The sequence below is a fragment of the Salmo trutta genome, chromosome 1 (assembly GCF_901001165.1).
Source record: "Salmo trutta chromosome 1, fSalTru1.1, whole genome shotgun sequence".
In the NCBI taxonomy this organism is placed as follows: domain Eukaryota; kingdom Metazoa; phylum Chordata; class Actinopteri; order Salmoniformes; family Salmonidae; genus Salmo; species Salmo trutta.
The window spans coordinates 69480401-69495563 of NC_042957.1; the positions used below are offsets into that span (position 1 = coordinate 69480401).

The 15163-nt window shown below is 47.7% G+C and overlaps 1 protein-coding gene across 1 annotated transcript in view; it reads right to left on the minus strand.

Annotated features, from left to right (window-relative positions):
• Nucleotides 1-2530: 2530 nt before the first annotated feature.
• The window catches only part of LOC115206414 (cAMP-dependent protein kinase type I-beta regulatory subunit-like), a 53156-nt gene continuing 40523 nt past the window's right edge, over nt 2531-15163 (minus strand). The window contains exon 4 of the mRNA XM_029773356.1: nt 2531-2641. Within this exon, the coding sequence (XP_029629216.1) occupies nt 2546-2641 (96 nt within the window). The 3' untranslated portion in view covers nt 2531-2545. The remainder of the gene's footprint in view (nt 2642-15163) is intronic.

A 15163-nucleotide genomic window follows, 5' to 3' on the forward strand; every position in this document is an offset into this window, starting at 1 on the left:
AGATTTAAGTGACTACACCAGGCCTGGGTTCAAATAGTATTTGCTTTATTTCAAATACTTTAGCTGCACTTTTCTGAGCTTGCCTGGCACAACTGAACTAATGATGTAGACCCAAAAGTGCAAACTTCTCCCATCTGTCACTCCAGGAAGACATAATCAGATTATTTTCAAGGAAACAAGTACTCGTTGAACCAAGGTCTCTACTACAGTGTACTGCCTGTGTGATTCTATGATATCACATGTTTCTTCTCTGCCTGCCACTGCTGGGCAAACTGTCGGCTGGTTGCAACAACACTGACGTGCAATCAGACTGAAGCCCTGTGCCAAGAAGTGGGGCAGGGAGCGCAGTAAATTACCAGCTGACGAAAGAATGGAAAAAGGTGTGTTTTGGATTTTCTCCCTGGGACCGTCGGGAGGCTAGAATGGAGGGATGAAGGGAGAGAGACATATAGAAAAAGCTGTCCAGCTTTTCCCTGCTGTTCCGCGGATGCAGCCTGGGATACAGAGCTAATGAATTCTCCCCGGCAATGAAACAGTATTCAGGCTGCAGTCCAGAGCAATGAGGGAGGGAGGGAGGGAGGGAGGGAGGGAGGGAGGGAGGGAGGGAGGGAGGGAGGGAGGGAGGGAGGGAGGGAGGGAGGGAGGGAGGGAGGGAGGGAGGGAGCCACCTGAGATGTTTCCCACAGTACTGGCCTGGAGATTAGGAAGGAAGGAAGGGATGGAGGGAGGGAGGAGGGAGGAGAGATAGAGAGGGAAGAGAGAGAATGGTAGGGGTGGGATGGAAAAGGGAAGAAAGGAGAAATGGGGAAAGGGGAAAGATGGATAGAGGGATAGAGAAAGATGAAGAAGGAAAGAGAGAGGAAGAGATGGGGTGAAGGGGAAAGATGGATAGAGGGATAGAGAAAGATGAAGAAGGAAAGAGAGAGGAAGAGATGGGGTGAAGGGGAGGGATGGATAGAGGGATAGAGAAAGATGAAGAAGGAAAGAGAGAGGAAGAGATGGGGTGAAGGGGAAAGATGGATAGAGGGATAGAGAAAGATGAAGAAGGAAAGAGAGAGGAAGAGATGGGGTGAAGGGGAGGGATGGATAGAGGGATAGAGAAAGATGAAGAAGGAAAGAGAGAGGAAGAGATGGGGTGAAGGGGAGGGATGGATAGAGGGATAGAGAAAGATGAAGAAGGAAAGAGAGAGGAAGAGATGGGGTGAAGGGGAGGGATGGATAGAGGGATAGAGAAAGATGAAGAAGGAAAGAGAGAGGAAGAGATGGGGTGAAGGGGAGGGATGGATAGAGGGATAGAGAAAGATGAAGAAGGAAAGAGAGAGGAAGAGATGGGGTGAAGGGGAGGGATGGATAGAGGGATAGAGAAAGATGAAGAAGGAAAGAGAGAGGAAGAGATGGGGTGAAGGGGAAAGATGGATAGAGGGATAGAGAAAGATGAAGAAGGAAAGAGAGAGGAAGAGATGGGGTGAAGGGGAAAGATGGATAGAGGGATAGAGAAAGATGAAGAAGGAAAGAGAGAGGAAGAGATGGGGTAAAGGGGAGGGATCGAGGGAATAATGAATCTCTCTCTCTGGCAAGCGGTACTGGAGCGCCAAGTCTAGGACCAAAAGGCTCCTTAACAGTTTCTACCCCCAAGCCATTAGACTGCTGAACAACTAATCAAATGGCCACCCAGACTATTTACATTGACCCCACCCCTCCATTTGTTTTTACACTGCTGCTACTCGCTGTTTATTATCTATGCAGTCACTTTACCCCCACCTACATGTACAAATTACCTCAACTAACCTGTACCCCTGCACACTGACTCGGTACCGGTGCCCCCTCTATATAGCATCGTTATTGTAATTTTATTGTGTTACTTTTTATAATTTTTTACTTTAGATTATTTGGTAAACATTTTCTTAACTCTTCTTCAACTGCACTGTTGGTTAAGGGCTTGTAAGTAAGCATTTCACGGTAAGGTCTACACCTGTTGTATTCAGCGCATTTGACAAATAAAGTTTGATTTGATGCTGCTGTTTTGTGTTTGTCAAATCCCACAGCCTCAGACCCTCTCTCAGAGCCGTGGCGAATCGTGTCGTTCCGAGTAACCCAATTCCAACCCCGCACCCCACCAAAATTTCAACACACTTTAGATTACTGTCTAACATCCACACTGCCTGCCTTTCTGGGGGGGTTGCCATGGCGATCGACAACAACAGTGTACACACACACACAGGACAGGGCGGCACCAGGCAGTCAATTTTCCACCCTCTCTATCCGTACCCCTCGCCCCTCTGCCCAGTGTCTGCCTGCCCCTCTTCTCGCCTGGCTGGTCTCACAACTTTTGACCTGTTTCAACCCAGCAGCACTGCAGACAACACTGGCCCACTGTGGCCACATGGGAAAATTGCTCAACAACAACAAAAGGCATCTTTATGATTAGCTCACACACACAATGTCGCTCTCTCACTTAGTCACTCAGTCCCTAATGGTTTTTTAACTAGGATGAAGTCGTCCCTAGACACTGATCTTGGGTCAGTTAGATTATGATTTGGGGTTCTTACCTCCTTTCGTTGTCGTCGAGGTGAGCAAACAGCACGTTCTTGGAGATGGCCTTGGCCAGAGCAGTCATGGTCTTGTAGTCCTTAGGAATGACCTGAGGAACAACATAGGAAACATCCTGGTCTCTCAAACAGGAACCAGACTACAGCAGCTGCATCACAGACAATGGAATTGATTGGTATCAATACAATTGATTGAATTCCATTTAATACTATACTCATTGTCTTCCCTATTTGTCATGCCATGTCTACATGGCTAAAAAAAAAATTTAAACTTCCCCAAAAAGCATTTATTGAAAAGAAAAGAAAACACTAGAGCTATGCACATGAAGCCAGGCACACGCACATAAATCAAAATAGCTCAATGCACAGATTTATTACAGTATATTTAAAATAAACCCTCCTGTCTGTACATAATTGAACGCAACCCATCTGTTTGACTCAGATCAGTGTACCTATGTGTGTGTGTGTGTGTGTGTGTGTGTGTGTGTGTGTGTGTGTGTGTGTGTGTGTGTGTGTGTGTGTGTGTGTGTGTGTGTGTGTGTGTGTGTGTGTGTGTGTGTGCATGTGTGTGCAGCCCTTCGCTGTGAGTTCACGAGGCCCTGTGCTCATTCATAAAACATGCATTTTCATGTCCATGTTTGAACCAAAGGACTGTTTGGGGGAATGATGTGGGCCAGCCACATTTCCTCAGAGCCCACTACAAAGACTACTGCCTCTGTATTTAAAGAAAGACGTTCTAGGGAGAAAAACTTAGAGCTCTGAGCTCTGCAGATGTGTTACTGTGGGGAGAGAGGGAGAGGGAGAGAGAGAGAGAGAGAGAGAGAGAGAGAGAGAGGGGAGATTGAAAGGGAGAGGAAGAGGAATGGAAAGAGAGAGGGGAGATTGAAAGGGAGAGGAAGAGGAATAGAGAGAGAGAGAACTATAGCAAGACAGAATCAAAGAGATGCCAGTGGGAGAGAGATAGTACTGTAAGAAAGAAAGCATCCGTGCTCTGAGGGAAGCAGCAGTCTGTAGGCTGTAATTAACTTAAAGCAACAGATGGCTCACCATGAAGAGGACCACAGCTACAACAGCAGCAGACTGGCTGAAACATTCATGAGGCCACTGCAGTACACTACCAACATCAACCCTCTGTAGTCTCTATCAACCATCTGGAATGCTGGAAATAGACCCGTTGCTCCAAAGAGAGAGGCTATACTCTTTATGGATAGAGGGGTAGAGAGAGGGGTTACTAGAGTCTTATGGATAGAGGGGTAGAGAGAAGGGGTACTAGAGTCTTTATGGATAGAGGGGTGGAGAGAGGGGTTACTAGAGTCTTTATGGATAGAGGGGTGGAGAGAGGGGTTACTAGAGTCGTATGGATAGAGGGGTGGAGAGAGGGGGTACTAGAATTGTATGGATAGAGGGGTGGAGAGAGGGGATACTAGAGTCTTTGTGGATAGAGGTGTAGAGAGAGGGGTTACTAGAGTCTTTATGGATAGAGGGGTGGAGAGAGGGGGTACTAGAGTCTTTATGGATAGAGGGGTGGAGAGAGGTGGTACTAGAGTCTTTATGGATAGAGGTGTAGAGAGAGGTGGTACTAGAGTCTTTATGGATAGAGGTGTAGAGAGAGGGGTTACTAGAGTCTTTATGGATAGAGGGGTAGAGAGAGGGGTTACTAGAGTCTTTATGGATAGAGGTGTAGAGAGGCGGGTTACTAGAGTCTTTATGGATAGAGGTGTAGAGAGATGGGTTACTAGAGTCTTTATGGATAGAGGTGTGGAGAGAGGGGTTACTAGAGTCTTTATGGATAGAGGGGTGAAGAGAGGGGTTACTTGAGTCTTTATGGATAGAGGGGTAGAGAGACGGGTTACTAGAGTCTTTATGTATAGAGGTGTGGAGAGAGGTGGTACTAGAGTCTTTATGGATAGAGGGGTGGAGAGAGGGGTTACTTGAGTCTTTATGGATAGAGGGGTAGAGAGACGGGTTACTAGAGTCTTTATGTATAGAGGTGTGGAGAGAGGTGGTACTAGAGTCTTTATGGATAGAGGGGTGGAGAGAGGGGTTACTAGAGTCTTCATGGATAGAGGGGTGGAGAGAGGGGTTACTAGAGTCTTCATAGATAGAGGGGTGGAGAGAGGGGTTACTTGAGTCTTTATGGATAGAGGGGTAGAGAGACAGGTTACTAGAGTCTTTATGTATAGAGGTGTGGAGAGAGGTGGTACTAGAGTCTTTATGGATAGAGGTGTGGAGAGAGGGGTTACTTGAGTCTTTATGGATAGAGGGGTAGAGAGACGGGTTACTAGAGTCTTTATGTATAGAGGTGTGGAGAGAGGTGGTACTAGAGTCTTTATGGATAGAGGGGTGGAGAGAGGGGTTACTAGAGTCTTCATGGATAGAGGGGTGGAGAGAGGGGTTACTAGAGTCTTCATAGATAGAGGGGTGGAGAGAGGGGTTACTAGAGTCTTTATGGATAGAGTGGTAGAGAGAGGATTTACTTGAGTCTTTAGGGCTGGGAGTAGTGAGAGTTGGGGGGATAGTGCTTACAGACAGGGCCTACTAGCCACTTTAAAGCTGGAAGGGTATAGACACAGAGAGGGTTTACTGTCTACTCTCTAGCCTCTTTACGAATGGCAGCGGATGGGAACAGAGAAAGGGTCAAACCTCTTTAAGACTGAAAGTAGATAGAGAGAGTGTCTAAAGTCTAGCCTGTTAGTCTACAAATGTAAGGGTAGAAACGGTATCTAGACTGTTGAAGGGAGTGGGAGAGGAAGGGTAGAAACGGTATCTAGTCTGATGAAGGGAGTGGGAGAGGGAAGGGTAGAAACGGAATCTAGTATGTTGAAGGGAGTGGAAGGGTAGAAACGGTATCTAGTCTGTTGAAGGGAGTGGAAGGGTAGAAACGGTATCTAGTCTGATGAAGGGAGTGGGAGAGGAAGGGTAGTAGAAACGGTACTAGTCTGTTGAAGGGAGTGGGAGAGGAAGGGTAGAGAAACGGTATCTAGTCTGTTGAAGGGAGTGGGAGAGGACGGGTGTGAAACGGTATCTAGTCTGTTGAAGGGAGTGGGAGAGGACGGGGTTAGAAACGGTATCTAGTTGTTGAAGGGAGTGGGGAGGAAGGGTAGAAACGGTATCTAGTCTGTTGAAGGGAGGTGGGAGCGGAAGGGTAGAAACGGTATCTAGTCTTGAAGGGAGTGGGAGAGGAAGGGTAGAAACGGATATCTAGTCTGTTGAAGGGAGTGGAAGGGTAGAAACGGTATCTAGTCTTTTGAAGGGAGTGGGAGAGGAAGGGTAGAAACGGTATCTAGTCTGTTGAAGGGAGAGGAAGGGTAGAAACGGTATCTAGTCTGTTGAAGGGAGTGGGAGAGGAAGGGTAGAAATGGTATCTAGTCTGTTGAAGGGAGTGGAAGGGTAGAAACGGTATCTAGTCTGTTGAAGGGAGTGGGAGAGGACGGGTAGAAACGGTATCTAGTCTGTTGAAGGGAGTGGGAGAGGACGGGTAGAAACGGTATCTAGTCTGTTGAAGGGAGTGGGAGAGGAAGGGTAGAAACGGTATCTAGTCTGTTGAAGGGAGTGGGAGAGGAAGGGTAGAAACGGTATCTAGTCTGTTGAAGGGAGTGGGAGAGGAAGGGTAGAAACGGTATCTAGTCTGTTGAAGGGAGAGGAAGGGTAGAAACGGTATCTAGTCTGTTGAAGGGAGTGGGAGAGGAAAAGTAGAAATGGTATCTAGTCTGTTGAAGGGAGTGGGAGAGGAAGGGTAGAAACGGTATCTAGTCTGTTGAAGGGAGTGGGAGAGGAAGGGTAGAAATGGTATCTAGTCTGTTGAAGGGAGTGGGAGAGGAAGGGTAGAAACGGTATCTAGTCTGTTGAAGGGAGTGGGAGAGGAAGGGTAGAAATGGTATCTAGTCTGTTGAAGGGAGTGGGGAGAGGAAGGGTAGAAATGGTATCTAGTCTGTTGAAGGGAGAGGAAGGGTAGAAACGGTATCTAGTCTGTTGAAGGGAGTGGAAGGGTAGAAACTGTATCTAGTCTGTTGAAGGGAGTGGGAGAGGAAGGGTAGAAACGATATCTAGTCTGTTGAAGGGAGTGGGAGAGGAAGGGTAGAAACGGTATCTAGTCTGTTGAAGGGAGTGGAAGGGTAGAAACGGTATCTAGTCTGTTGAAGGGAGTGGGAGAGGAAGGGTAGAAACGGTATCTAGTCTGTTGAAGGGAGTGGGAGAGGAAGGGTAGAAATGGTATCTAGTCTGTTGAAGGGAGTGGGAGTGGAAGGGTAGAAACGGTATCTAGTCTGTTGAAGGGAGTGGGAGAGGAAAGGTAGAAACGGTATCTAGTCTGTTGAAGGGAGTGGGAGAGGACGGGTAGAAACGGTATCTAGTCTGTTGAAGGGAGTGGGAGAGGACGGGTAGAAACGGTATCTAGTCTGTTGAAGGGAGTGGGAGAGGAAGGGTAGAAACGGTATCTAGTCTGTTGAAGGGAGTGGGAGAGGACGGGTAGAAACGGTATCTAGTCTGTTGAAGGGAGTGGGAGAGGAAAGGCAGAAACGGTATCTAGTCTGTTGAAGGGAGTGGGAGAGGAAGGGTAGAAACGGTATCTAGTCTGTTGAAGGGAGTGGGAGAGGAAGGGTAGAAACGGTATCTAGTCTGTTGAAGGGAGTGGAAGGGTAGAAATGGTATCTAGTCTGTTGAAGGGAGTGGGAGAGGAAGGGTAGAAACGGTATCTAGTCTGTTGAAGGGAGAGGAAGGGTAGAAACGGTATCTAGTCTGTTGAAGGGAGTGGGAGAGGAAGGGTAGAAACGGTATCTAGTCTGTTGAAGGGAGTGGGAGTGGAAGGGTAGAAACGGTATCTAGTCTGTTGAAGGGAGTGGGAGTGGAAGGGTAGAAACGGTATCTAGTCTGTTGAAGGGAGTGGGAGAGGATGGGTAGAAACGGTATCTAGTCTGTTGAAGGGAGTGGGAGTGGAAGGGTAGAAACGGTATCTAGTCTGTTGAAGGGAGTGGGAGAGGAAGGGTAGAAACGGTATCTAGTCTGTTGAAGGGAGAGGAAGGGTAGAAACGGTATCTAGTCTGTTGAAGGGAGTGGGAGAGGACGGGTAGAAACGGTATCTAGTCTGTTGAAGGGAGTGGGAGAGGAAGGGTAGAAACGGTATCTAGTCTGTTGAAGGGAGTGGGAGAGGAAGGGTAGAAACGGTATCTAGTCTGTTGAAGGGAGTGGAAGGGTAGAAACGGTATCTAGTCTGTTGAAGGGAGTGGGAGAGGAAGGGTAGAAACGGTATCTAGTCTGTTGAAGGGAGAGGAAGGGTAGAAACGGTATCTAGTCTGTTGAAGGGAGTGGGAGAGGAAGGGTAGAAACGGTATCTAGTCTGTTGAAGGGAGTGGGAGTGGAAGGGTAGAAACGGTATCTAGTCTGTTGAAGGGAGTGGGAGTGGAAGGGTAGAAACGGTATCTAGTCTGTTGAAGGGAGTGGGAGAGGAAGGGTAGAAACGGTATCTAGTCTGTTGAAGGGAGTGGGAGTGGAAGGGTAGAAACGGTATCTAGTCTGTTGAAGGGAGTGGGAGAGGAAGGGTAGAAATGGTATCTAGTCTGTTGAAGGGAGTGGGAGAGGAAGGGTAGAAACGGTATCTAGTCTGTTGAAGGGAGAGGAAGGGTAGAAACGGTATCTAGTCTGTTGAAGGGAGTGGGAGAGGAAGGGTAGAAATGGTATCTAGTCTGTTGAAGGGAGTGGGAGAGGAAGGGTAGAAACGGTATCTAGTCTGTTGAAGGGAGTGGGAGAGGAAGGGTAGAAATGGTATCTAGTCTGTTGAAGGGTGTGGGAGAGGAAGGGTAGAAACGGTATCTAGTCTGTTGAAGGGAGTGGGAGTGGAAGGGTAGAAACGGTATCTAGTCTGTTGAAGGGAGTGGGAGAGGAAGGGCAGAAAAGGTATCTAGTCTGTTGAAGGGAGTGGGAGTGGAAGGGTAGAAACGGTATCTAGTCTGTTGAAGGGAGTGGGAGTGGAAGGGTAGAAACGGTATCTAGTCTGTTGAAGGGAGTGGGAGAGGAAGGGTAGAAACGGTATCTAGTCTGTTGAAGGGAGTGGGAGAGGAAGGGTAGAAATGGTATCTAGTCTGTTGAAGGGAGTGGGAGAGGAAGGGTAGAAATGGTATCTAGTCTGTTGAAGGGAGAGGAAGGGTAGAAACGGTATCTAGTCTGTTGAAGGGAGTGGAAGGGTAGAAACTGTATCTAGTCTGTTGAAGGGAGTGGGAGAGGAAGGGTAGAAACGATATCTAGTCTGTTGAAGGGAGTGGGAGAGGAAGGGTAGAAACGGTATCTAGTCTGTTGAAGGGAGTGGAAGGGTAGAAACGGTATCTAGTCTGTTGAAGGGAGTGGGAGAGGAAGGGTAGAAACGGTATCTAGTCTGTTGAAGGGAGTGGGATAGGAAGGGTAGAAATGGTATCTAGTCTGTTGAAGGGAGTGGGAGTGGAAGGGTAGAAACGGTATCTAGTCTGTTGAAGGGAGTGGGAGAGGAAGGGTAGAAACGGTATCTAGTCTGTTGAAGGGAGTGGGAGAGGACGGGTAGAAACGGTATCTAGTCTGTTGAAGGGAGTGGGAGAGGACGGGTAGAAACGGTATCTAGTCTGTTGAAGGGAGTGGGAGAGGAAGGGTAGAAACGGTATCTAGTCTGTTGAAGGGAGTGGGAGAGGAAGGGTAGAAACGGTATCTAGTCTGTTGAAGGGAGTGGGAGAGGAAAGGTAGAAACGGTATCTAGTCTGTTGAAGGGAGTGGAAGGGTAGAAACGGTATCTAGTCTGTTGAAGGGAGTGGGAGAGGAAGGGTAGAAACGGTATCTAGTCTGTTGAAGGGAGAGGAAGGGTAGAAACGGTATCTAGTCTGTTTGAAGGGAGTGGGAGAGGAAGGGTAGAAACGGTATCTAGTCTGTTGAAGGGAGTGGGAGTGGAAGGGTAGAAACGGTATCTAGTCTGTTGAAGGGAGTGGGAGTGGAAGGGTAGAAACGGTATCTAGTCTGTTGAAGGGAGTGGAAGGGTAGAAACGGTATCTAGTCTGTTGAAGGGAGTGGAAGGGTAGAAACGGTATCTAGTCTGTTGAAGGGAGTGGGAGAGGAAGGGTAGAAATGGTATCTAGTCTGTTGAAGGGAGTGGGAGAGGAAGGGTAGAAACGGTATCTAGTCTGTTGAAGGGAGTGGGAGAGGACGGGTAGAAACGGTATCTAGTCTGTTGAAGGGAGTGGGAGAGGAAGGGTAGAAACGGTATCTAGTCTGTTGAAGGGAGTGGGAGAGGAAGGGTAGAAACGGTATCTAGTCTGTTGAAGGGAGTGGGAGAGGAAGGGTAGAAATGGTATCTAGTCTGTTGAAGGGAGTGGGAGTGGAAGGGTAGAAACGGTATCTAGTCTGTTGAAGGGAGTGGGAGAGGAAGGGTAGAAACGGTATCTAGTCTGTTGAAGGGAGAGGGAGAGGAAGAGTAGAAACGGTATCTAGTCTGTTGAAGGGAGTGGGAGTGGAAGGGTAGAAACGGTATCTAGTCTGTTGAAGGGAGTGGGAGAGGAAGGGTAGAAACGGTATCTAGTCTGATGAAGGGAGTGGGAGAGGAAAGGTAGAAATGGTATCTAGTCTGTTGAAGGGAGAGGGAGAGGACGGGTAGACACGGTATCTAGTCTGTTGAAGGGAGTGGGAGAGGACGGGTAGAAACGGTCTCTAGTCTGTTGAAGGGAGTGGGAGAGGAAGGGTAGAACGGTATCTAGTCTGTTGAAGGGAGTGGGAGTGGAAGGGTAGAAACGGTATCTAGTCTGTTGAAGGGAGTGGAAGGGTAGAAACGGTATCTAGTCTGTTGAAGGGAGTGGGAGAGGAAGGGTAGAAACGGTATCTAGTCTGATGAAGGGAGTGGAAGGGTAGAAACGGTATCTAGTCTGTTGAAGGGAGTGGAAGGGTAGAAACGGTATCTAGTCTGTTGAAGGGAGTGGGAGAGGAAGGGTAGAGACGGTATCTAGTCTGTTGAAGGGAGTGGAAGGGTAGAAACGGTATCTAGTCTGTTGAAGGGAAAGGGAGAGGAAGGGTAGAAACGGTATCTAGTCTGTTGAAGGGAGTGGGAGAGGAAGGGTAGAAACGGTCCTCGTCTGTTGAAGGGAGTGGAAGGGTAGAAACGGTATCTAGTCTGTTGAAGGGAGTGGGACAGGAAGGGTAGAAACAGTATCTAGTCTGTTGAAGGGAGTGGGAGAGGAAGGGTAGAAACGATATCTAGTCTGTTGAAGGGAGTGGGAGAGGAAGGGTAGAAACGGTATCTAGTCTTTTGAAGGGAGTTGGAGAGGACGGGTAGAAACGGTATCTAGTCTGTTGAAGGGAGTGGGAGAGGAAGGGTAGAAACGGTATCTAGTCTGTTGAAGGGAGTGGGAGAGGATGGGTAGAAACGGTATCTAGTCTGTTGAAGGGAGTGGGAGAGGAAGGGTAGAAACGGTATCTAGTCTGTTGAAGGGAGTGGGAGAGGAAGGGTAGAAACGGTCCTCGTCTGTTGAAGGGAGTGGAAGGGTAGAAACGGTATCTAGTCTGTTGAAGGGAGTGGGACAGGAAGGGTAGAAACAGTATCTAGTCTGTTGAAGGGAGTGGGAGAGGAAGGGTAGAAACGATATCTAGTCTGTTGAAGGGAGTGGGAGAGGAAGGGTAGAAACGGTATCTAGTCTTTTGAAGGGAGTGGGAGAGGACGGGTAGAAACGGTATCTAGTCTGTTGAAGGGAGTGGGGAGAGGAAGGGTAGAAACGGTATCTAGTCTGTTGAAGGGAGTGGGAGAGGATGGGTAGAAACGGTATCTAGTCTGTTGAAGGGAGTGGGAGAGGACGGGTAGAAACGGTATCTAGTCTGTTGAAGGGAGTGGGAGAGGAAGGGTAGAAACGGTATCTAGTCTGTTGAAGGGAGTGGGAGAGGATGGGTAGAAACGGTATCTAGTCTGTTGAAGGGAGTGGGAGAGGAAGGGTAGAAACGGTATCTAGTCTGTTGAAGGGAGTGGGAGAGGAAGGGTAGAAACGGTCCTCGTCTGTTGAAGGGAGTGGAAGGGTAGAAACGGTATCTAGTCTGTTGAAGGGAGTGGGACAGGAAGGGTAGAAACAGTATCTAGTCTGTTGAAGGGAGTGGGAGAGGAAGGGTAGAAACGATATCTAGTCTGTTGAAGGGAGTGGGAGAGGAAGGGTAGAAACGGTATCTAGTCTTTTGAAGGGAGTGGGAGAGGACGGGTAGAAACGGTATCTAGTCTGTTGAAGGGAGTGGGAGAGGAGGTAGAAACGGTATCTAGTCTGTTGAAGGGAGTGGGAGAGGATGGGTAGAAACGGTATCTAGTCTGTTGAAGGGAGTGGGAGAGGACGGGTAGAAACGGTATCTAGTCTGTTGAAGGGAGTGGGAGAGGACGGGTAGAAACGGTATCTAGTCTGTTGAAGGGAGTGGGAGAGGATGGGTAGAAACGGTATCTAGTCTGTTGAAGGGAGTGGGAGAGGACGGGTAGAAACGGTATCTAGTCTGTTGAAGGGAGTGGGAGTGGAAGGGTAGAAACGGTATCTAGTCTGTTGAAGGGAGTGGGAGAGGATGGGTAGAAACGGTATCTAGTCTGTTGAAGGGAGTGGGAGAGGACGGGTAGAAACGGTATCTAGTCTGTTGAAGGGAGTGGGAGAGGAAGGGTAGAAACGGTATCTAGTCTGTTGAAGGGAGAGGAAGGGTAGAAACGGTATCTAGTCTGTTGAAGGGAGTGGGAGAGGAAGGGTAGAAACGGTATCTAGTCTGTTGAAGGGAGTGGGAGAGGAAGGGTAGAAACGGTATCTAGTCTGTTGAAGGGAGTGGGAGAGGAAGGGTAGAAACGGTATCTAGTCTGTTGAAGGGAGTGGGAGAGGAAGGGTAGAAACGGTATCTAGTCTGTTGAAGGGAGTGGGAGAGGACGGGGATGGCAGAGAGCTGGGAGCTGAGAGGGCAAAGCCTGTGTGCTGAGACCCAGATGACACAGAGATCCTCCTGACGCCACTCAGCGAAAACCAAGTTCCCACAGTGCCAAGCCCAGACACAAACACACACACACACACAAACATAAAGACAGACGAGCAAAAACACACGCACGCACGTACGCACGCACGCACGCACGCGCGCACGCACGCACGCACGCACACACACACGCACACACACACACACACACACACAGACACACCGAGCCATGTGAACGCATGAGAGAGGGATTTATTTAATATGCTTAGTTGCTCGTCTGGGAAATGGGAATGAAACATTAACTAAGATATAAAACCACTTTAGCCTCTGACTGAGGGTTATTTCAGTACATTGACGTATGTAGAGCCCGTGTTGTTATCAGTCTGGAACCATGTCATCCAGTACTGTCTAGATACAAGACCAGGGTTTAAATACTATTTGATATCTTTCAAATGCTTTGAGCGTTCGCTTAGCCTGTGTCAGGTGGGTGGGGTTTGTAATCTTTAGACTTTTCTATTGGTTTCATGGCAACAGGCAAGCTCAATCAAGCATAGATATAGTATTTGAAATGATTTTACATAGTTTTTTAACCCAGGTCTGCTAGCTACATGTCATTACCGCTGGGAAAGGAAACAGCTGTTTACTGAAGAACCCAGCCTTCAATCAATTTGTTAAACCCCTCATTTCATTCAAATCTGCTTCCATAACTCTGAATTATGTGTGATACTTGTAGTAGTCTGTTCAAGCTCAAGCTAAACAAAGGCATGTTTGTTATCGTCAGATGGGAATTGTAAGGACAACCTCGAAATTACATTTTTGTGTGTGTGTACGTATCTATCTCCCTGTTTGTGTGTGTGTGTGTGTGTGTGTGTGTGTGTGTGTGTGTGTGTATCCCTGAAATAGCGTGAATCACTGACGTAAACATTTGCTAGTTTATTGGTTTATCATCCATGATTGTAGCCTGGCAGATACCTGCTGCTAAGACTGATGGATACCTACTGCTAAGACTGATAGATACCTGCTGCTAAGACTGGCAGATACCTGCTGCTACGACTGGCAGATACCTGCTGCTAAGACTGACAGATACCTGCTGCTAAGACTGATAGATACCTACTGCTAAGACTGATAGATACCTGCTGCTAAGACTGACAGATACCTACTGCTAAGACTGATAGATACCTGCTGCTAAGACTGATAGATACCTACTGCTAAGACTGACAGATACCTGCTGCTAAGACTGGCAGATACCTGCTGCTAAGACTGATAGATACCTACTGCTAAGACTGACAGATACCTGCTGCTAAGACTGACAGATACCTGCTGCTAAGACTGACAGATACCTGCTGCTAAGACTGATAGATACCTGCTGCTAAGACTGACAGATACCTGCTGCTAAGACCGGCAGATACCTGCTGCTAAGACTGATAGATACCTGCTGCTAAGACTGACAGATACCTGCTGCTAAGACTGACAGATACCTGCTGCTAAGACCGGCAGATACCTGCTGCTAAGACTGACAGATACCTGCTGCTAAGACTGGCAGATACCTGCTGCTAAGACTGATAGATACCTGCTGCTAAGACCGGCAGATACCTGCTGCTAAGACTGGCAGATAACTGCTGCTAAGACTGATAGATACCTGCTGCTAAGACCGGCAGATACCTGCTGCTAAGACTGGCAGATACCTGCTGCTAAGACTGATAGATACCTGCTGCTAAGACTGGCAGATACCTGCTGCTAAGACCGGCAGATACCTGCTGCTAAGACTGGCAGGGGCAGGAGGGTGGAGACACACACATAAGCCACACTCCAGTGGCCTGCCGATTACAGCGAGGTGACGGGGGTCAGGCCGTTATGTCAGTACCCAGCAATTAATGCCGAGGGGGCAGGATAGGGGCAGGGGGAAGGCAGTGCAAGCAGGGCCTCACATTTTAAAAACGAATTGGTAGCACTGGTGCTCCTAACTTCTAAAGTTAGGAGTACAACATAACATTCAGGCACCAACACCAGAATATATTATTTATCAATATAGCCACTACTGGGCCTGTATGTATTTTAGCTACTTCTGTTGTGCTCTAGAAACTCATATGCAACCCTGTAAATATATTTGTTTAATATAAAAAGCTGAACATTTTATACAAATATCTGTCATTAAAATTACAAAGTAATTTTCTGCATTGTGTAAAAGCACTATTTTCCTTTTGAGATGACATAACTGCTAAATGACTAAAATCTAAATGTAATTGTATTGAAAATTGTATAGTGTCTCTTTAAGAACATTGTTTGATGACATGCCAGAGATCTGTTTGGATTAAGCCTACTGGCAAACTTACCAGGCTGTTAGCTAGCTATGCTACATTTACATCTTAGTCATTTAACAGGCGCTCTTATCCAGAGCGACTTACAGTAGTGAATGCATACATTTCATACATTTTTTTCCTCCGTACTGGTCCCCCGTGGGAATCGCACCCACAACCCTGGCGTTGCAAACACCATGCTCTACCAGCTGAGCCACACGGGACCATAGTCTATATGACTATGGTCAACAGTAGTCCACTACAGGGGTGTTCTGAACAGAACTATAGTCTATATGACTATGGTCAACAGTAGTCCACTACAGGGGTGTTCTGAACAGAACTATAGTCTATATGACTATGGTCAACAGTAGTCCACTACAGGGGTGTTCTGAACAGAAC